Below are 23223 nucleotides of genomic sequence, written 5' to 3'. Positions count from 1 at the left end.
GAAAAACTTCGCAGCGGTATTAGAACTTCCGACAGCAGAAAGTGAGCTGAACGAAATTCAAAATAAAACCTAAATATGCCACTTCTGTTTGATTCAAAAGATTGTAAATGAAGTGTATAGACTACTGCAGGTGATAGATATGCAAGGAACTTCACAAATTTATAGATCGGCTTAAATCAAGCTTCTAGGTCAATATGAACTTGAAGAACACAATAAGCGCACGAGACAAGGATTTGTTTACCGAAGTTCATTTCCACAAAGGAAGCTACGTCTCCGTTGAGGAGCTCACAAAGAGCCAGGTACTCACTAACCCTTTACCTCCCTCAATCAACCACAAAGGAGGATTGAGTCACTTACTATGAATCCACGAAGGATGGGTTGATACAAACGTTCCCGGGCGCACCACACAAAGAGGGTGCTCAAACGGGCGACGCCTAACCGTCTAGAAGCAAGCTTCAAGAGTAACAAACGCGAATTGAAGGCTGAAGATGCTTCAAGTGCTCTTGAGATGAACTTGTTGGACCTCACACTCAAATCCTCAAGACTCACACCTTCAACCTTGCTCTCACCCAATCCCTAGCTCAAACTCTCAAGGATTTAGCTCAAAAGGGAGTGGGGGAGGAGTATTCAATGCTCTAGAAGTGTTTTGGCTTGAGTTTGTTCAACAGCAATGAATGGGGGGAGGGGGGGCTGAGGGGGTATTTATACCTGAGCACCCAAAACTAGCCGTTACTATACCGTTATGTGCTTGTCGGAACTTCCAACACAGGGTCGGAACTTCCAACGAAGTTAAATTAAAACGGCCGAGCATCACTGGTCAGAAGTTTCTGAAAACGTCCAGCCAGTGTCGGAACTTCTAATCCCCTGTTGGAACTTCCGACACTCACAGAATCTGTGAGAAAACAGATGTGCAGGTGAGTGATTTGTGTCTCTCAAGGGTGTTCTCAATTGAGCACTTTAACATCTTCAAGCTATCCATCTGCATACGGTGTTCCTATACTCAAATTCAAAACTAGAAATCATAGCAAAGTCTTCTTCTGAGCTCAACACCATTCTTTCTTTGAAATCGGGGGTTCTTGAGATTCATTTCATACACCTTTGCACTTCTTTAGAATTAAAACCTATCAATCACTCGATAAAATCATTAATTCCTTAATCATGCATGTCATCAACACCAAAACCCACTTCCAGGGGCAAATGCACTTTAAGAGGCGCGCGTCCACCGGACGCGCGAGCAGTGGCGCGGCGCGCGAGCAGCAGAGCGAGGCGGCTCAGGTGTGGCTGCAGGCGGCCCGGGGGGTGGCGAGCGGTAGCAGCAGGCGGCGTGTAGCGGGCGCGCGGGAGGTGCTGCAGGGGCGTCGCACGGCAGCAGAGGAGGCATGGGCGGTGGCGGGTCCCTCCCCTTCTTCCCGGCAGTTTCCTTCACCTTTCCCATGGTTGGCATTGGCCGCTGGTGGCGCGAGCGGCGGCGGCGTGTAGAGCGCGGGCAGCACGAGCCCCGCGAACGCCACGACTCAAGTGGCTGGTGTGGTGCCGGCACTCCCGGCTAACTCTAGGGGCTCCTCTCGTACCTCCTCCCACCGCTCGACCATGAGCATTGCGTGGCGCCGCAGGGCGGCGACCAAGGAGGGGGAGCGGCGTGAGGAGGCGGTGGCGGCGGCTCGACGCGCCGCGCGCTGGGAGCAGGAGCAGCGCATTGCAGCTGAGGAGGCAGCAGTGGAGCGGCACCGGGCACAGCGTGCGGCTGCGGCGCGCAAGGAGTGGCGAGCGGAGGCTACGGGGTGAGAGGACTAGCGTTGCGCGGCGGCGCTGCGCGACGCTGAGGCACGAGAGATGGCTGCAGCTCGGGCAGCACGCATGGCGGCTGTGGAGGCCGCGGCAGCGCGTGCAGCCGAGGCAGCCCGCCTAGCCATGGAGGAGGCAAAGCGATAGTGGCGGATGCCACCCAACGATGTCTGGAGGCGGACCGGCTACGCGAGGAGGTGGAGGCGACGTGCGAGATGGCGCGTCGTGATGAGATGGAGCTAAGGCGTATGGTGCGGGGTGCTGGTGCTGAGGCGCACGACGACCGTCCTGAATTGGAGGAGGCGGACCGACGGCGGAATACGGGGGTTTTACCGTTGGGTCTAGTACCTGCATTGAGGTGCGGACGGCGGGCGTCCTTGGAGTAGGAGGAGCTCCGGCCACAAGTCCGGCCTCAACTCCGACTACGACTCTGACCTCGACTCTGGGCACCGACCCTCGAGGGTCCTGAAGACCATCATTCGGGAGTCCTTCGGCAGCACGCAGTGGCTGATGTTGACAAAGACCAACTACATGAGTGGTTCTCGGTGATGAAGGTGAAGCTCCAGGTGCGGGAGATGTGGGATGCGGTCAGGTATGGTGACGTCAACAGCCACGAGGACTGGCGAGCACTCGAGGCGTTGCTTGCTGTGGTCTCGATGGAGATGGCGGCGAACCTCTCGAGGAAGAGGACTGCCAAGGCCACTTGGGACGCTATCGCTGCGGCCCAAGTTGGTAGCGACCACGCCTGCAAGTCCACTCTGCAGAAGCTTCGGCAGGAGGGGGATCGTCTAGCTTTCAAGTCGGGCGAGGACATCGACGACTTCGCCCTTCGCCTCTCCAGCCTGATGCAACGGCTAGAGCGGTACGGCGACGATGAGATCAATGAGGAGAAAGTCGTGGTGAAGTTCCTGCGTGTCGTCTCGAAGAAGTACTCGCAGCTTGCTATCTCCATTGAGATGCTGCTCGACCTCTCGACGTTGTCGGTCGAGGAGCTGACGGGGCGACTCAAGGCATTCGACGACCACGACAAGCCTTCTTTTGGCGGGGAGATCATCTTCGGTGGTCAGCTCCACCTTATCGAGGAGAGGTGGCTTGCCCGCCAGAAGGAGCGGAAGGAGGGGGAGCCTTCGTCGACAGGCGGCTGCAAGCGTGACAAGCAGTGCAAGGCGCGAGGAGGTGCCGAGGGCGGGGCATGAGGAGGCGCCCAGGGCGGTGCCGCTAGCGAGTGCGAGGCCGCTCGAGACGACACCTGCTACAACTATGGCAGGACTGGCCATTGGGCCAGGGAGTGCTGCCAACCGAGGCGTGGCCAGGCCCACGTTGCGCAGGCTGTGGAGGAGCCAGCTCTGTTCCTAGCTCATGGGACCAGCGACGACTCTCCTCCACCTCGACGGTACCAGCGATGACAAGATTGATGGTTGGTTCCTAGATAGTGGTTGACGTGCGCGGCTCTGTCAAGTTCGACGACTCTTCGGTCGTGGATATCACGGGCGTCGGCTTTGTCGTCCTCGTCGCCAAGACTGGCGAGCACCGGCTCCTTGCCGATGTGTACTACATTCCCGCGCTGAGGAACTCGATCATCAGCCTCGGGCAGCTGGATGAGAACGGGTCGCGCGTGGATATCGACAGCGGAGTGCTCCACATCTGGGATCGACACCGCCGCCTCCTTGCCAAGGTGGATACGGGGGAGAACAATCTCTACGTCCTCTTCGCGGAGGTGCCCCAGCTCGGCACCAAGGAGGTGGTGCGGGGCAAGATGGTGGACGGTGGCTCGACTTCGACGTACTGCTACTACGTTCACTTCGATGGAGCTGGGGGAGTGGGCAGCTCTTCATCGAGCGTGACTACAACGAGCTCTTCACTGGACCGCTCGGTGAGTTTTGCCACTTTGCTCTCTCACGACGAGGACCGCGTCGAGCCACTGCAGTACCGCACCATGGCGGACATTCTTGGCGACCAGTCACTGCTGGGATGGGACCGGTGCCATGCTTCACCTGACGCGCGACAACGGTGAGTCTCGCTCCTTGACTAAGGCTGAGGGACACATGGCCTGGCGCATGCAAATGGTTGCTGGATAGCAAGTCCGCTCAAGTTCGTTGATGAAGGGAGCGTCAAGGCAACCACATCAACACTCAGGAAGAGTCCTTAGAATAATATATTAGTAGTGTCTGTGAGCACTTGTGTCTGTGGGTGGTTCATGCCTACGTGCACCTGATCACCAATTATGCTTTTCTTTCTATGTAAAAGCTGCTAGACTTAGGGGGAGATTATTAGTTAAGTCTAGTAGCTCTATTAGCTTTTATTCCTATTTTACCCCTTTGCTTAGCCACCAAGCTACCTCTTGGTTGGCAGCCTATATATGTACTAAAACTGGGCATTGCCCTGAGAGGTGGAATGAGAAAGTGATCCATTTGGGCCAACAGGACAGCCTTTGAGTGTTTCTTGCTACCTTTATGTAGCTTACTGGCAGGTCTTCAGATTTATATGCTTTCTACTTAACAATATCTACAATTTTTTTATTGGTGTTAACGTTGTTTGATGCACGTTAGGAATTACAGGAATGGCTACAGTGAAAGAAAGCTCTTGAAGAAAATGAATATTTTAACTGCACTAAATAATAATGATATGGAAATCTTTTGCACTCATAGATTGAATGCTTATATGGGACTTTGGTGGGTTTGGTAAAAACCATTAGCAGTGAGGTATCAGGAAGGTGCAGCATTAGCAATGCTGCAAGTCTACAACTGGACCTAGCTGAGATGATGGTGTGAGCATCTTTGCTTCTGCATATTGTTCTTCTTAGAGTGCAGAATTCTGCTTGTCCATTCCTGTATATTTGTGCATGTAAAACGTTTACTCTTTAATCTTGGAACAAATTTCTTTCCGGGGGCTTGCCTCTTCTGTTGTGGAACTAAAATTCATTAAAGAATGGTCCTTTGGGGTTTGAATTAAAGGTAACGCGCTGTACCTTTATGGCAAGATGTATTTCTCTTAAACAATGAGTGCTTCTGGATTATGAAAACCAGTAACTTGTTCCTTTAGGGTGTATTCCCTTGTTTCAGAGGCCCACAGCCACATGGGTTAGCTCTTCTGGGAATTGGGGGACAATCCCCAACTTAGTGTGCAAGCAATTACACTGAAAATACTTCCAGTTTTGGATCAACGCACTTAAAGATTCATCAAGGGTATCTTTTGTTACAGATTACATTGAACAACTTGCCTGGGTTCTTGACAATGAACTGGAACTAAATAAACTACAAATTCACCACTTTTCCTATAACCTTTTATGGAAACTTTTGCTCTAAATTTGATTGAAACTGTACCATAGTTTTCTAGAGAAGATTATACCTTATACCTTAAAATGGTATTCCTGAAATGCAGACACACTGAAGTTATATATCGGATTCTATGATGTGTTGCAGTTTTGCTTCAAAGTTGTTCGAAACATCAGATGCTGGTAATGTTGGCCTCTTTAAACATCAGAACATTATTTTCAGACTTTGCTGAATCTGTTGCTTGTTTCATGGTAAAATCAATCCGTTGCAGTTTACACAACATATGCTGAATCTGTTGCTTGTTTCACGGTAAAATCAATCCATTACAATTTATACACTGTGTGCTGAATCTGTTGCTTGTTTCATGGTAAAATCAATCCGTTACAATTTTGTGATGGTCAATTGTTTGTCGTTTATGATATTTTAATGATATACTGTATCCGTTTTAGAATATGTTTTAAATTGTCAATGTGATATGGTAGAACTAGGGATAGCATGAAGAACCTATTCGTCACCCTCCCTTGACCCTATGACTACTTTTGACCCTATGACTACTTTTAGGGTTCTTCTTGCTTGATTACAATGGATGGTGTGACTATGCTTATGTAGCCAGCTACCTAACAAACCCAATCTAATCTAAATAACCTTATCTTTCTAACAACCTTATCTCTAATGACCTGCTAACAAACCAATCTTATTCCCCTCGTGGTACTGTTCACGAGCTACAGTACTCGTGGGCCTAGGCCTGTGGCCGGCCCACTTGCCATAACACGATGATTGTCCCGTTTCCTCTATTAGCCATTTAGTTCCTATTGAGTCTTCAACTCCAATGCGGCAATGCCTTTTATCTTGTGCTTTCCATTCCTTGGATCTGGGTGTAAAGTCCATTGTTTTTAGACATGATTAAGTGCGCATCAGTAAATTAAAGCTTTCATGAAACAGAACCCTGTTGCATACTATTTCTGGGACAACTCCAGTGTTGCATATAACATCTGCACACTTTTCCTGCTTAGACAATTTGTGTTTCTATTGACTTTATTTTGATTCGTTTGCAGTTTGTAATATATTTTATGTTAATCTGCAGGAACTTGATTTTCCAGAGGAGCAGATCCAACTATCAGATGCTCTGACTGAGATGAGCCATGGTCAGTGGGAGGGCTGCTCGAAATCAGAAATTTATACTCCAGAAATGCTTAATCTGATGGACAGCACGCAGCCTGATTTCTCAGCACCATCGGGGGAGTCCCTCAGGCAGGTACAATTTCGGATGATGGAATTCCTGAACCGGACCATCCTAAGGCTACCAGAAAAGGTAGCAATGGGGGACACACTATCGCAGCAAAATGAGGCAAAGTGGTTCTCTCGGCAGAGCTCCAGCAATTCTGTCCAAGATGGTCCTCCTTGGGATCTACTTTACAGGCTCAACCCGCATAGCCTCCAAAGAAAGAAATCTGGGAAGAGCCGGCTCCAATTTGTCACTTCAGGGGACAATGACCCCGAGGATGACTTCTCTCCTAAAGATATAAACCAGAGGCACATCCTTCACAAAGGAAGTTTAGGGAGCTCTGTAACGACCTCCATTGCGATTTTCAGCCATGCGACCCCCATTCGTTGTCTGATTGCAGGCCTGCTGGATTGCAATCCTATGATGTCACAGAGAATATGTATAGACGACTCCTCAGTTACGGTTCTTCAGCATTCGTCGAGAACGGGGTGGCAAATAAAAAGGTTGAATGATACCGCTCATCTCAGGCTTCTCTAGATGCAAGATGCCACGCTGTTCAGGAAGAACGTAGCTGATGCGTGCATCAGTGCAAGAATTTATCAGAACATTCTGCAAATCATGTGCTATGCCACCATCAGAAGTCCATTCCCATCACTGTATTTCATTTGTATCTATTCCCATATCTTGACGCCAGGAAGAAGTGTTGGCCTGTAATGGTGTTGTGCTGTATTTGTTGTTATTCTTTTCTTTTTCTAAATTATTTATCAAGTGTAATTTCCTGCTGAATCTATCCCCATTTTTTGGTGGGTAGTTGGTGGGGAGCATATTTCAATGCATCATTCTTTTTGCCATATGTTTTGCGAGTTTCAGATATTGTGTATCCTTGAGGCGTGGTTGGTATGCAAAATGCAGTACTTCAAATTTATTTTATCACCCTCGTGTATATATGCATTATTAGTATAGAATGTCTTGAATCATTTCGTTCGTGACTATTTGTGCATGCAGGAGGTTCTCAAAGGATCAAGATGTCGCTTAGAGGGGGTGAATAAGCGAGTTGACCAATTTATATAACTTCAACCCACTCGGCAACATTACTCAGGCCAAATCAGGCAGAGCGGTTGCTTAGGCCAAATCGATCAGACTGGTACAGGGTAGAATGCTCATGTTCCTCCTTGACTTCTAGCACCAACTGAACTTTGAGAGTTGCTTTTATAGATGATATCTGGCAGGGTAAAGTAGTCCTTGCGCATAAGACAAGCACACCCAAGTAGATCAAAGAGGAAGCATGAGTAATTTGTTAGAAATCAACAAGCGAGAAACTAAAGGAAGACACGAGGACTTGTTTATCCGAAGTTCAGATTAACTGCAATAACGTCTCCGTTGAGGAGCTTGTTGGAATACGAGTCTCTTTCAACTCTCTTCCAACAAACCAGGTCTCTTTCAACCACTTTCCTCGTCTCCACTAAATGATCTTTTTTCTTGCGGAGGCAAGATCGCAGCCCTCGCAAACTTGCCGTTGCTCACCACACCTTGGGAGCTAGCCGGTGATGCCTACCCGTCTAGGAGGCACACCTTCAAGAGTAACAAATGCTTCAAAGCCTTTCTTGACGCAAAGCAAAAGTGTTCAAGCTATGGATTGCTCTTTTCACCTCACTAATGCTCACGCAAGATCACTCTCTCAATCCAACTTAAAGATTTCTCAAGAATCACTCAAAGTCTCACAAAGAGATGTTGGGAAGAGCTTTTTTGGTCACTAGATGATGTCAAATGTGTGTGTAACCAGCAGCCCCTCAAGAAGGGGACCACGGGTATAAATACCCCCAGCAACCAGAAACTAGCCGTTAGAGTTGCTCAAACCGGTCTGACCGGTTTGGTTTGAAAAACTAGTCGTTAGTTCCCTAACCCCCCAGACCAGTCATACGGGTCTGCCAGTTTGGCTGAGTTAGTCCCAAAAACCTCCAAAGACACTTACTCGGTCCACCTACTAGTTGAACCGACTTAAGTCAACTGAGCCGTGACAATTAACTCATTCAAGGGTTTTCTCAAGGCCAATGTCACATAGGTCAACTAAGAGTACTTTTGGTGTTGCCAATTAGCTAATGTTGCATCCCTCTTGATAGTACGTCATACCTATACTCGAATAAATATAAACACTATATCATCCACTTGAGCTTCTAAGTCTTCATCCATGCCATACTTTGATCAATAGTCACTTGAGGGCTCTCAACATACCTATCATCTTTAGCACATCCATCTTGAGCTAGTGATTTAAGATTTTCCCTCGTTCATGATAAGATATACTTGAATCCTTAAGTCACTCCAGTTTATAAATCACAATAGATTAGATGCATTTCATTGCTTCCCTCGGTAAGGCTTAGATATGATACTTCGAAACCCCCCCGATACTAGCCATTCACCTTAGCAAAATGCATATAGTCCAAGCCGTCGCTTGACCAAAGCTTGCTTAGTCCCTCGCTCTAGTACCTCTCTTGATTTCATCACCTATTCTTGCCACTTTGAGTTTAGCTTTGCTTCTGACACAAAAAATGAAATCCTATTTGAAATCCTTTTCAAATGCTTATTCTTGATTGATAAAGAATATCTCATGAATTGCAAACTTCCAATAACAAGACCAATATGTAACACATAAGTTCATGTCTTTTTATCTTGCAATACCCATTTGTGAATATCACTATTCTTTTCTTATTGATCCCTTTACTTGTCAATCAAGCGATCATATGATTTGGAGACTTACAGATCAACCATAAAACATATCCCCAAGTTTTACTTCACACTTGCTTATCATTGATCATATAATTGCATCACGGGATCATATACTCGCTTGTTTTTCTTTATTGTGAGCCATATAATACATATTCAACTTATGAGACAATATCACATCATAAATATGATAATAAAATCCTACTCACAATCTTAAACAAACAAGTTAGTCCTTTAATCATTTTATCATTCAATTCACCAAAATCCACTTAAGGGCCTAGATGCACTTTCAATCTCCCATTTTTGATGATTGATGACAACCCGATTAAATCTTACAAATATATCAATAAAGTGCTTTTCGATTCTGAGATACATCATGAGCTCCCCCTTAATATGTGCTTTGAGTGGAATTTAAAAAATTTGACCTCACATGCTAAATGCACATAAACATGAATACCATGAGAACTTCCCCTATATCTTAGAATCTGTGGGGGTGCAACATGTGTGTGTAACAAATAAAATACATGATGCATATGACATGTAATAATGCTCAACAAGAGATAAGTGTGTGTGCTGTCAAAGGCCAGATCGGTTTGCCTAGTTAGCACACACACAAAACAATCATCAACCATAACATGCATATCAAACTAACACAAAGTCACTTAAGAGCATAAATAAGTTCTACACACATAGTAGCACACATTACACGTTATCAAGTCCACATAGGAATTAAAATCAAATTATTACAAAACTTTCTCTCAGCCAATAGAACAGACCGGCCAGACCGGTGACAACTAACCAGCTACACTAAATCCTAAAGATGAAGCTTCTTTAATCCATTTCTTCTCCCCCTTTGTCGGCAATGTCGTAGGAGCTGAGGCGGGGCAGTGTTGGGGGTGGCCGGGATGGGGTCGTGGGGGGCGGAGAGGGATGGGGGGCTGCCTCGTTAGTAGCGGTTGGTATCCCCAACCGGTACTAATTTGTTTCCTTTCTTTTCTTATTTTCTGTTTTTTATTGTATATTAATATTTCGTATTTGTTTCCTTTACGTATACTAGTTCTAATATGAATATGCTAATGTATGTAAAGTTCTATATATATCTATAATATTACATTTGAGATCTTAGAGAGAACCACTTCTGATAATAATTCAAATACATAAGAAAAGTAAGTACTTAAGTTGATACAACACTACTTTTGTCTTAGAGAGAAGTTCAAATACATAAGACAAATGTTACATCCACGCATACTACGGGCTTAGTCTGGATAGCTTAAAAAGATATGGAGCATAATTCATATCTCCAAGCTTAAACTCTAGAACGTCATCAATATAAGTTAGAGCATGAACTAGTGCACTCTCTAGCGCTTCAGAATGATAATAATTTGGACAACCATAAATCTCAAACAATGGTGTGTCTGTCGCTTGAGATGCCTTGTAGAAAGAGACCTTAGTCTGGAGCAAGAAATCTCTAGTGTGTGTCGGGTATCCAACGCTGTAACTATATCGCAACCTTTCCACGGCTTGCTCCAGAATTGCTTCAAAGCTTATTGCCGCATAGGTTTGATTATACATATCCTAAAAGAAGAGAATAACATTATTATGAAATTTAACAGATGTACTGTAATTATAGATAAAAGGATGATTAGATCCATACCATGTCATGTCAATTCAGATGACATAGCCTCTCAGCAGTCATAATCACACTACTGCTTCCCTCCTCAAGCACCTTTATTTTAAAATATGAGTAGTATGAGACAAAGTACCCATGATCCTTTAGTTGTTGCAGGCATGCCTCCACAACGGTCCTTTCAAAAGTTGTCTTCATTGGTGATGCTTGACCCCATCCGTAAATTGCAACCATCGGTTTGGGCTGCCCTGGTGGTGCTCCTTGAATGGGTATTTGAAAATAGATGTGTAGTCTTTTAAGTGGACCAACTACATCGGCTTGCACTCTAGGAGTGGTACCACCTAGCTCTGCGAAACTCATTTAAGCCATCTAATACTGTTGATAACCTGCATTGTATGTAAGTAGAATTAGGAATTAATCATGTGTAGTACAAAACCAATTAGAAGAAGGAAATAACATTACTATGTTCGGAATTGCTCCGTTGCTTCGATCGCCTTTTGGCATGACGATACTGGGAGTAAGGAAGTGAACTCCTGCAAGACGAGGCAACGGTGCCACCTCGAGGGTAGTAACATTTCTAGATGACATTCCTAGGTTTGAAGTTATCAAATATCCATCAAATTCTAGCTCAAAAATATGTTTAAATAAATAACCATTCGTACTAGTTGAACTTGCAGACTGTGATCATCTCGTCGAGTATTACTAGTCAACTATTTCTCCAAAGGGGACACGGTCTTCCACGACCGTTGCCTCTCTCCCTCGTAGAATCAGAGCTCCTCCTTGACATCCGTTGTCGCTCGGCGGAGAACATGCTCGCCGAGACGAACACGGTATGCAAGTTCAACAAGTACGGATTTTCTATAATTTTCTAGCTATTTTCTAAGTATTTCAATTCATGGGAAAAATTAATTCTAAAAAATAAATGGCATGATTTCAATTTCTATGTATTTCAATTTCTAATCATTTCAATTTTCTATAATTTCTAACTAGTCCATCAGTTTTCTATAATTTCTTGCTATTCTCTACTACTGCAGAAATAAAAAAATAAATGGCATGATGATGTCACGACGGTCGCGGGCTTACGTCAGCGCGACCTGCGACCGTCGTGAGTCTGCAGGCGTGGAGCGGGGCGGCCAGCGTCGGGGGCGCGGCTGGCCGGCGAGGTGACGACGGCGTCAACGGGGAGGCGTCATGGTCGGCACGACCGGGGCGGCGTTCGGGTCGGTGACGTCAGGGCTGGGGTACGGACGGGGAGGTGGGGGCGTGTCAGGGGTGGCGCGGCGGCGTCGGGTGGCAATGTCGTAGGAGCTGAGACGGGGTGGTGGCTGGCCTGGTGGGGGTGGCATCGGGGCTGGTCGAGATGGCGTTGAGGAGGGAGGGGGTGTTGGGGTCGCGGTGATGGGGGGCGGCGATGGCATCGGGGGGCAACAACAACGTCGGGGGTCAGCGATGGAGGCAGCGGATGGGGCCGGTGGCCGTGGTCCTTGAAGATGGCCATGACGTGCGTGAGGAGGATGAAGCGGAGCTTGGAAATGGCTAATTGTTTACTAGAACGGAGCACTGAGCGCTTCTTATCCCCCCAGCCACCCTCCAGTACCGGTTCTAATTCAAACCCAATACTAGAGCTCCTCCCCGCGCGGGAAATGAAAATGCCCCCTCTAGTACCGGTTACTAGAGGGTCTCCCCGCATGGGAGATGAAAATGCCTCCCTCTAGTACCCCTATTTCAATTTCCTGCCCATCTTTTTGTTTTTTCTTTAATTTATTGCATAGTACATTAAATAACATTAGTAAAAATTGTAGAAAAAATTTGGTAGCTTCATTTTTATTAGATATACACTATAAAAATGTCAGATGCGGTCAAATATCAAACATGGTAAAGTTATTAATTTTAACTTAGTAATAGATTATAATGGTCATAATACTTATATTAACTTTAAAATTTGAAAAATAGATTTTTGACCATGCAAAAATTTAGAAGAAAAGTGTATATAGTGTTCTTAACATGTTTACCATGACTTAATCATGTTCTTATTCAATTGTACGTAAACTTATTGTTTAATATTTATTGGTGCTTAAAAAATTGAAATATTTAATATCCTGGAAAAAGTAGCTCTCGTCCTCGTGGAGCTTGAGCCCCTGGTAAGGTGTTTGACTTGTTGTACTACGTACACGCACATGAACTGGAGTTGCAGTGCATGCACAATTTGGTCACATTTGTTGTTGTGCAGAAGATGATTGACATTAAATGTACCTAGAACAGCAAGTCAGATGCTCCACTTAATTCCACTTTCCAATGTGCATGCATTGCAACTCCAGTTCATGTGTGTGTACGTACGTAGTACAACAAGTCGAACACGTTACCAGGGGCTCAAGCTCCACGAGGACGAGAGCTACTTTCAGTTCCAAGATATCTAGCCACAGGATATCTGCTTCATGCCTCTTCTCTGTGAAGGAGAGTCTGTTGGGTTCATCTTGGAAGTTTTTCTACTACCACTTGCACTACCAATTTCCATCCTTTTTCCTATTAGTGACAATGTATGATCACCATGAGAAACTTTCTTTTCATGCACACAAGGAGCAACGTCCATCAGAACACAAGACAACTCTTTGTCACAACCACTTGGATATATTGGGAAGCGGCCATGGTTTATCTCTTCGCTTGGTGAACTGCCATGCCTTTAGAGGCTGAGGTGTCCATGGTAAGCACACCACACTCTAGTACTTCATGAGCTCGCCGAGATGAATGCATTTTCTGCCATTTGTTTACATTATTAAACATTGCAGAAAGAGTTTTCACGTTCCATGTGTAGTTCAGAAAGTGCTTGGCATCGGCTCGAAGGGGCTTGGAGGGCTCTATAGCTGTGTCATCACGGCCAAATACGTAAGATCTATGAACTGATCTATAAGAAGACACCATTGAACCAGCAAGAATAGCATTCCTCCTAGCTTTGAAGGTTACCTCTTTCAAGCTTCTGGTCATGCTTCTCCTTGTGCCGACTATTGCCTCCCTGTCCTGTGTACTTCAAATGATCTATTCCATGAGCTACCAGGACCTTTGTCCACAATGACATGTGTCACATTTTTGTCCCACTATTTCATGAACTTCCCATTGGTCCAACATACACACTCCTGCAAGGAATCCAATGGTATATTATCTAAAGGGAAGACTTGTGTCCATATGGTTATACTTGGCCGGATGCTCTCTCCATCTACTGTGGCATCTGCTTCATGCAACTTGGCCGCCAATCTAGTCGATGGAGCTTCCTTTGTACGAGAACGTGTAGCGTCCTGCCGTCCGCCAACCCAGCAACTGCTCTTCCAGCGCTAAGCCTTCCTCCTCGGAAGTGGCCATGGTTTCTCTCTTCACTTGGCGAAGATGATAAACATAATGTGATGTGCCCTAAACATATTTCAAACACACTACCATATGATAAGCTGATTTGCCTTGGAAAGTGGTGGAGGAGTTGGTGAGAGGTCTCGCAGATCAACTGAGTCCCTTGTACACAAAAGAACAGAGCGAAGAAAAAGAGAAAGAGAAAGAATTTTGACTTATTCATGTTCAAAGAAGCTTATTCCCACTACACCATTGGTCTACTCTACGACAAATGCCTCAGTCAGTAGCCACAGAATTGAGATGTTGCCTCACAGGGATGGATTGATAGCTTGGATCATTGTAGAAAGAGTTTTCACGTTCCATGTGCAGTTCAGATTGGGCTTGGCATCGGTTCAAAGGGGCTGGGAGGGCTCCATAGCTGTCATCACGGCCAAATAAATAAGATCTATGAACTGATCTATAAGAAGACATCATTGAACCACTGGCAGTTCGGCCAAGGAAATATTTTCTGATACACATCTTATCAATATATTGTACTTGTACCAGCAAGAATAACGGTGGTTCAATGGTGTCTTCTAATAGATCAGTTCATAGATCTTCTTATAGATCAGTCCTCATCCTCGTGGAAACCTTGAAGTTAGCAAAAATTTGTGTTATCTTATCCTTACAAAATTTGTGTTGTCTTATCCACTTAATTTCACTTTCCAAGGTGCTCGTAGAATTGGAGCTCATCTCGACCAGCACCATGAAGGGTGGATGGTTTAGAAGCAGATGCTTTAGAATATCCTTATAAAATTTGTATTGTCTTATCCTTACAAACTTCCTTTGACATGTAGTTTCCTCCACTATGGGTTGTCCCCAAACATGTTTCAAAGACACTACGACCATGTGATAAGCTAAGTAGACAATCAAAGGAGTATACATGGACATCTATAAGGATGCAACCAAGAGGTGGAATATAACAAGGAGTTTGGCTGATTTGCCTTGGAAAGTGGTGGAGGAGTTGGTCAGAGATCTCGAGTGCGATTTGCTGTGGTACTTTAACAGCTATGATACAAGTGAGACATACATGACATATCATTACAATGCATCACAAGTTTAGAGGAGGGATATCTTCCAAAGGTCACATTTGTTGTTGTGCAAAAGATGATAAATGTAATGTGTTGTGCCCTAAACATGTTTCAAACATACTACCATGTGATAATAAGCTGATTTACCTTTGGAAAGTGATGGAGGAGTTGGTGACAGGTCTCGAGTGCGATTTGACGTGCTAATCTGAAATACGTTGACAGGCCAAATGTTCCTCTATCTGTTAATCATTAGAGTGCGCACAAGTATCATTATCATCTGCAAACATCTTTGCAATCATTTGTTTTGCCAGCTGCTATCAGATCATTATAATCTTCATTTTCATAGGGAAAAAGGAAGCGTGCTATACCATCCTGTAGTAGTGCACTAGTTTCACCAAAGCAAAGTTGCACTAGTTTCATCATCAGAGTGCTCATAAGTATCATTCCCTCACATTCTAGTACTTCATGAGCTCACCGAGATGAACACGATGTGCAAGTTTAGCATGTTGTTGTGCGAGTTTAATTAGAGGAGGGCTATCTTCCAAAGGTCACATTTGTTGTTGTGCAAAATATGATAAACATAATGTGCTCCGCCCTAAACATGTTTCAAATACTCTACCATGTGATAATAAGCTGACTTGCCTTTCTCCCTTCTTCTTTTCCCCCTCCGCAATCCATTTCCCTCTCCTACTATGCATGGCACCGCACTAGTACCGGGTTGTGGCAGCAACCGGTACTAGAGAGTACCCCCCTTTAGTACCGGTTTATGCCACCAACTGGTACTAAAGGGTGCGTGGAGCATTAGTACCGGTTTGAGGTAGCAACCGGTACTAATGCTCACCCTTTAGTACCGGTTGTTTCCCCCAAACGATACTAAAGCGGTCATCAGGATGCCCTCCAGACCGTATCCTTTGGAACCGGTACTGATGTTCCAAATGCAACCGGTACTAAGGCTAGGATGAAAGGTCATTTTTCTACTAGTGGCACTTACTAAGAGCAAGATATATAAAATGTATCCTCTCTAAAAAACATACATACTTCATGCATCAGTGGTAGTGCTGTCTCGGCACAATCAAGAGGTCACAGTTTCAAGCCTTGCTATGGAACCTCATTCCTTTTAATTTTCCTTTCTTTTTTCATCTCAGACTAACATAACTTACCAAAACTTTTGCCACCATCTCACCTGAAACTTACATATGGGACCCGGTTGCGGTAATGATTTCCCATTCGATCGGTAACAGGTTCGATCCACGAGAGGAGCACGTTTTTCCTTTTATTTTACCATCCTATTTATCAGTTTAAACTTACATGTGAGATCTTGGTTGGCTTATGACGTTTTCGCTTGTTACAAAACCACCACTTAACAGCGAGTGACGTTTTCTTTTTGGTTTGGATGGCAACATTTATGAGGTTCTGTAACTTTGTCACTAAATTTGCTTGGATGTAAAATTTTATGACATTTTCAGCTAGAAATGTCATAAATCTATTACGAGTACAAATGTGTCATAAAATTTTTATCATAGATCGGAAAATTTCTTTTAGTGGTAGAAGTAAAGAAAATGTGTTTCGTCCTATATAGAGAGTAATCTTTCATGAAACATACAATCCTATGGAGAAGACAGCTTTGCGTTGCTTACCCCTGAATGGTGGAGGAGCTACACAGCCCCTAATGATAAAGGACAATGCCACCATAAAATGAGGGTCCTTTGGACATCTCGACACAATTACAATCAAGGGACAAAGTTATCGTAGGTTACGATACAATATTTAATCAACCGACTTTTTTACAGTACTCTAGGTTGATTTCACGCCAGGCTCCGTTGAGCTTATTAAGGTGGTGATTTTTTGGGTTATTCACGAACAGTCCATGATGGTAAAATACGAAGCCACCTTGAATTATTTAATCAAGCAAAAAGGTTACAAATGTTCTAGTATCATTCGACAACCATTGCGCGTAGCGGTTGGATCATGGATGAAGGTACGGGGAGCTACTGCATCATGAATGTGTGGGTACATCATGTACCATCTTATGTTTTGCGAAGGCCTCTGCCAGCTCCTTGGCCCAACCATTGCAATAGTCTAAACACTTAGTGACGGTGGCGGGATCCTTATATTCCTTACAGACACCCCTCATCGCACAAGATTCTGTATTTTCCTGACCCCGCTGCCACCGCCGCCGCTCCCGGATCTCACGCCAATGGCCGCCACCGCTGCACCTTGCCCCGCTGCTGCTCCTCACCTTAGGCACGAGGTGAGGGGTGAGCGGATGAGGGAGGAGAGGGAAGGCTAGGGAGGGGGGGAGGGAGAGGGAGAGGGAGAGCTTGGGGTGGGAGAGGGCTAGTGGAGGGGGAGGGACAGGGAGAGCTCGGGGTGGGAGAGGGCTAGTGGAGGGGGAGGGGGAGGGGGAGGGAGAGGGAGAGCTCGAGGGACAGGGGGCAGAGGGCCGGTGGAGGGGGAGGAAAATGGGCGGTTCCGAGGGACGAGGGAGAGGATCGACGACTTAACTGGGGGTGGGAGGGGCCGGTACTCTTTAGTACCGAGTCGGGCTCCAACCGGTACTAAAGGGTACTCAAGCACATTAGTACCGGGTGGAGTCTCCACCCGGTAATAATATGTGCTCCCAACTGGTACTAAAGGGTCACGGGGGGCTCCTGGAGTATCCATTTGGCCCGGTACTAATGCTTACGTAGTACCAGATCAAAAAACAACCGGTACTAATCTTTGGAACGAGATGTTATTTTTCTAGTAGTGTAATAAACTACGTCTTCTGCAATTCTAGTTTTTATAACTATACGAGTTCTAGAAACTCACAACATTCAAACATCGAGGTAGAAGTCAAGAAAATGCGCGTCCCAATAAGAGAGTAATCTTTCAATAATTTTAATAAATAGCAATGTCATTTGTTGTTACTGTTGGCCACTATGTTTTTTTTATATGATGAAGCGTAACCAGTTAGTTTGTAGTTGCACTTTCAAGCCATAGTGACTATAGTTTGCTAAGAGATTAAGCTAAGAACCACAAAATCTACTACCTCGCTTGGGTTACACTTGTATCGTACCATTTCACAATCCATCTGGAGGATAGTTTATTGGTCACCGCAAACTAAAAATTCCGAATCTAACTACCCTAGTGAAATTTGTTTATACCATCCAACTCAAACAAAACAAAGAAACCTTGCAAATATTGAGAAGTACAAACATGTCGTAACATCTGTTACATGTTGGGAAATTTTAGTTTTTATAACTATCTGACCATCTAGAAACCCACAAAAATAAAAACAATGAGGTGGAAGTCAAGAAAATGTGTCTCCTAATATGATAGAGTAATCTTTCATGCATGGAACATACAATCCTAAGGAGAATACAGCTTTGCATTGGTTACCTTGCAGGCACTATGCACGCTGGGGGTAGCAGTATCGTAGAGTAGAGCAATCCGTGTTTATACTAACAAGTTGCCTATATTTTGTGGCCCAACATGTTTTGCAATAAATATATATATATATATATATATATATATATATATATAATTTCGTGCGTAAATACCATGATTGGTGGACAAAATACAACATCCCCTAAACGACTGTTCATCCGGAGATCTCGACAGAATTCCAAGCAAGGAACAAAGTTGTCATCGAACTTTGTATAATATTTGTTAAAATCATGTATTTAACGACACCATATTTAAGAGCTCATCGAAATTATCAAAATTGACATCTCGGTCGCCTAATTGCAAGTTGGGAGGTGCTGGAAATTGAGCTAAACGGTACACCATTATTGTTCCAAACAAATAGTAAGTTTCATTGCACACATCGGCCAAACCACTAACAACAGTAGTTATTAGCAATCATGCATGCATGCACGAGTGGAAGGTACATATTTATATGGATTATTATTAATCACTAAAATTGTTTCTTGATAATGATTAATCACACCAATGACACCGACACTAAATATTAAATTATATTAAGGGTAAAATGCACGGTAGCTCCATCAACTTATAAGAGCGTGCCACTTATCTGAAAGTGTATTTTTAGGCCCATAAATTTTTTAAATCATTCGCTACAGGTGCATACAACTGCACGTGGATACCTAGTGATGATGTGCCATTATTATTGTCCATGAACTTTTGTTGCACAATGATGTTTTTTTTTATTATTGTTCACTGATAAATCCTGTCATCAAGTCTATGCTGAATGTAATCACACAGATAACCTCCGCAGGTGAAACGATTGAAGCTAAAATCTACAAAGGAAGATATATTGATTCCTTCCGTCTAGGTATTATTGAGCTAAAAGATATACCATTAATTAATGTGCCAAACAATAGTTATTGTTGCTCACCGGCCAAACTACTAACAGAATTAATGTGCCAAACAATAGTTAGCAGCTAGTGTGTGCAATGCAACCACCGCTTGATTTGATCCATTCGTCACACGGTCACAGAAACTATATATGGCGGGGCATTCGGATCACAGTTCGTGCTAACCAACCAAGGAAGGATGAAAATGGCAAAGCTCGGTTTCGCTGCTGTGGCGGCGCTCCTGCTCTTCACGCACTGTGAGCTCGGCCAGGCAATGGCGCTGAGAGTAAGAGGCTCTCTCGGTCAGGGTCCCGTGAGGATGGCCCGAGGATCACCTGCTGAGGAGGGCATGAAGACGATGGCTGCTCGTGCTGTTCAGACTAGCTCTGGTAAGTTTTCTTCTTCTAACTTCCACTCCAACCCGTGCTTCTGTTTTGTTTATCGTGTGTGCTGGGCTGCTGGCAGACAAATCTGCAGAGGAGGACGACGTTTTCCTTGCCCCACTTGTTCACTTGATCGGCCGATATACATGCACGTCGCGTCTCACCCCTGCATCCCGTCGTATTGCGGAACACTGCCGCTGGAAGTTCTCTCTCCGATGCGTCAAGAAGGCCGTGTCAAAATGGACTTAAGGGGTGTAACCACGAGCTGAGCTCACAAGTTATCTTCTATATTAAGAAAATACACTATATGTACCGAACATAGAGTAAGCTTGCACCTCCATCTTGTTCTAAGTATAGTATGTGTCGAATGAAATTTCTCCAGTACACAGTAAAAACTTTTGGTAACTATTAGTATGAAAATATAATTGGTGGGTGGTGCTATTCTCTGTTTTTCTCTTGCCCTCCATGTGTCGTATGTCTTAGATCAGGACGTATGGCACATCAACCGTACCTTGGTCCCTACGTGGCCACGCCTCGTCCACAAGCTTCCGCCACTTCTTTCCGAAAAAAACCACAACAAGAAACTGTTAATCTATGACGGAAAAATTTCATCACACATCGTTGAAAAACTATCAGTGTCTGTGCCGATTTCACATAATATCATTTATTAAGCGTCACAAATTACGCCTATCGACATTTTAGCCGGAATCGTCACAGATCGATACAATCCGTGATGTTTCTAATTCGTCATAAAATAGCTTCAGGCCCGCGTAGTCCAACCCAAGCCCAATTTTAATGATGAAAATAAATACCATAGACAGTTGCCACGTGTGTTAATATTCGTCATGGATCAAACAACCACATCAATAACAAACGACATGGCTGATGACATGGTGGATGATGATATGGCTGATGACATGTTTGATTATGTGGCGGCTGAGGTGCCTGATGACACGTGGTGGATGACACGAAGGCTAACGTGGCGGATCACGTGGAAGCTAAGATGGCTGCTAAGATGGACGATGTCTTCATCATGGCCCATTAACAGGCTGAAATCAGAAATGGGTCACAAAATTTTAACCTCATACGTAATTTAAATTCCAGCCCACCAATTTTCGCTCATTTTCAGCCCATAAAAATTGTGGCCCCACAAATACGACCCGTTTTCAGCCCAAGATTATAGCAGATTACAGACTCATACAAAATGACATCACATACAAAAATCCACCATGTCTTGTACCACATCCAACAAAATAGATTCATACAGCATCAAAAAGCTCATATAGCATCTAGAAGTGTTCATCTAGATCACATAAGCCACTCCAAATGATACAGCAACCAGCATCCAGAATGCACCATGGCCTTAGCCGAACCACCCAACATCCTTAGCCTCAGCTGAAATTGATTTGGACATGATACACTAGACAAACAATGAAAAGGACCTAGTAGTGTCTACACATGAAACATGGGAACTTAGATAGTGCTTAACAATATCTGAACTAGGCTATTTCTCACATAAATAGTTTCTAACCTGAACAATTTGAAATAAAGTAGATTTAGAATGTATCTTGCTGTCACCACTAAGAGTCATACATGAATGTGCAAATGAGCAATCAAACAATAATCAATAAATCAATTAGGGCAGTTGTCATCTTTCATAAGTCAGAACTCAAAAGTAACAAAAAATATTAACTCGTATATGCTGAAATGAAGATGGCATGTAATCTAAATGGCTAATAATTTGCTCACACCCGGAAACACCATGAATGTATATGAACTGCAATATATGTTATATAGGCTAACAGCATTGTAAACATATACTAACAACATGATGTCAAGCAAAGGGACCTGTCAAGTTCTAGCACAAAGGAGATGAAAATATAGGAATAGCTGTGCTTTAAGAAATACCACAGATATCACATGAGAAACAAGAAAAGGTACTTCTGCTTGCAACAGGAATAAGCTGAACTTGTAAGCTGAGTCCTATCCTCCCAAGAAAGTGCAGCGCTAAACAAGCAGGTCTGAACTTACCTAGAAGGAATTTGCTGGATCTGAACCACCAAACTTCAAACATATGGAAATGAAAAGGAGTTTGATTCTGTTAAGGATAGTTATCTCAGATTCACTGTTAATAGTAGCATCACAGCTCCAGCTGCACACTAAAGTTTGATGAAAAGTAAACAAAGTATCCAAGGTAATGCTATCTCAGATTCACTTTTAATATTACAACTACTAAAATGCACTTATCTGAAGATAAATATACAAGGCCTGTTAGGTGCCTAACAGATCAAACAACCATGCTAATATATGGCAAATTCTTTGCCTTGCAATTTTACTAGGATGTAAAAGCTGCTATAATAATAATAAATTTTTGCAAAGCATGACATTGATAGTTCAGGGTACAAACAATGATCAGATGAAAGGATTTACCATTCACTAGTAGAGAACTCACCTTCCATGCGCCCCCTTTTGTCCCGGTTTAAAGTTAGCCCGGGAAAAAAGGGGTGCACCACGGTAGGCTGGAATGGGGTGGAGCTTTACTCTCGGTTCGTATTTGCAACCGGGACTAAAGGCTCCCCTTTTATCCCGGTTGTAACGGCTAGTTCATAGCCACGATGGTGCCACCCTTTTTGTCCCGATTGGAGTTACCAACTGGGACAAAATGTTTACTCCCGGTTGGTAATTCCAACTGGGATAAAAGGGTGGCACTTTTATCCCGGTTGGAGGTTCCAACCATGAGTAAACTTCAATCGGGATAAAAGGTGTTCCTTTTTGTCCTGGTTGGAATTTTAAACCGGGATAAAAACTCATCCCCCATTGAAACCCAAGGCAGAGGCCTTTGTTCCTCCTCCAGCACGAGCCAGTCCGCCACTCCACAAAGACGCTTCCTCCTGGCGCTGAAGCAAGCCTAGGGGAGGTGCTGCCCGAATTTTTTTCCTCATTTCCATGGGGATCGCTCATCCAAAGTGTTGTGAAGGTTAGCTACTTTATCCTCCATTCATTTATTGTTGTTATGCTTTGTTTTATGCTTTAGAGAGGGACAAAAATGAGTTTGCTTGTTAGAAAGAGGGAGAATGAAGAGGATTTGTATTTATACATGTTTTTGAGCTAGGATGTGATGGATAGTTTGCTTGATGTGTAGAATGGAGATGGATAGTTTATTTGCTAGAATGTGAAGTAGAAAATGGAGAGGATTTTGAGCTAGAATGGGAGGGAGATCATGGAGAGTAAATGTGAGGTAGAATGAAGAGGATTTCAATATTAATTATGAGGAAAAAATTAGTATGCCATATGTGTCATATATAGTATGTATCCTTGCAGCGGTTTAAGAATGATGCTACCCTTGTCTAGACGGTTTACCTTGTCAAATTCAATATGGTTTTTCAAATCCGTACTTGTTGAACTTGCATACCGTGTTCATCTCGGCGAGCATGTTCTCTGCCGAGCGGCAATGGACGTCAAGGAGGAGCTTCGATTCTACGATGAAGAGTGGCAACAGACAT

The 23223-nt window shown here is 44.1% G+C and overlaps 1 protein-coding gene across 1 annotated transcript in view; it reads left to right on the top strand.

The window, feature by feature from the left end:
* LOC101776839 overlaps nucleotides 1-7215 on the top strand; it is a 10153-nt gene extending 2938 nt beyond the window's left edge. Inside the window, exon 2 of the mRNA XM_004979293.2 lies at nucleotides 6145-7215. Coding sequence (XP_004979350.1) covers nucleotides 6145-6822 — 678 coding nt within the window. The 3' untranslated portion in view covers nucleotides 6823-7215. The remainder of the gene's footprint in view (nucleotides 1-6144) is intronic.
* The last annotated feature ends 16008 nt before the right edge of the window (nucleotides 7216-23223 follow it).

This window comes from Setaria italica, chromosome VIII, assembly GCF_000263155.2.
Source record: "Setaria italica strain Yugu1 chromosome VIII, Setaria_italica_v2.0, whole genome shotgun sequence".
Classification (NCBI taxonomy): Eukaryota; Viridiplantae; Streptophyta; class Magnoliopsida; order Poales; family Poaceae; genus Setaria; species Setaria italica.
The sequence above is the reverse complement of the archived record's forward strand: the minus strand, read 5'-3'. Positions and strand labels throughout refer to the sequence as shown.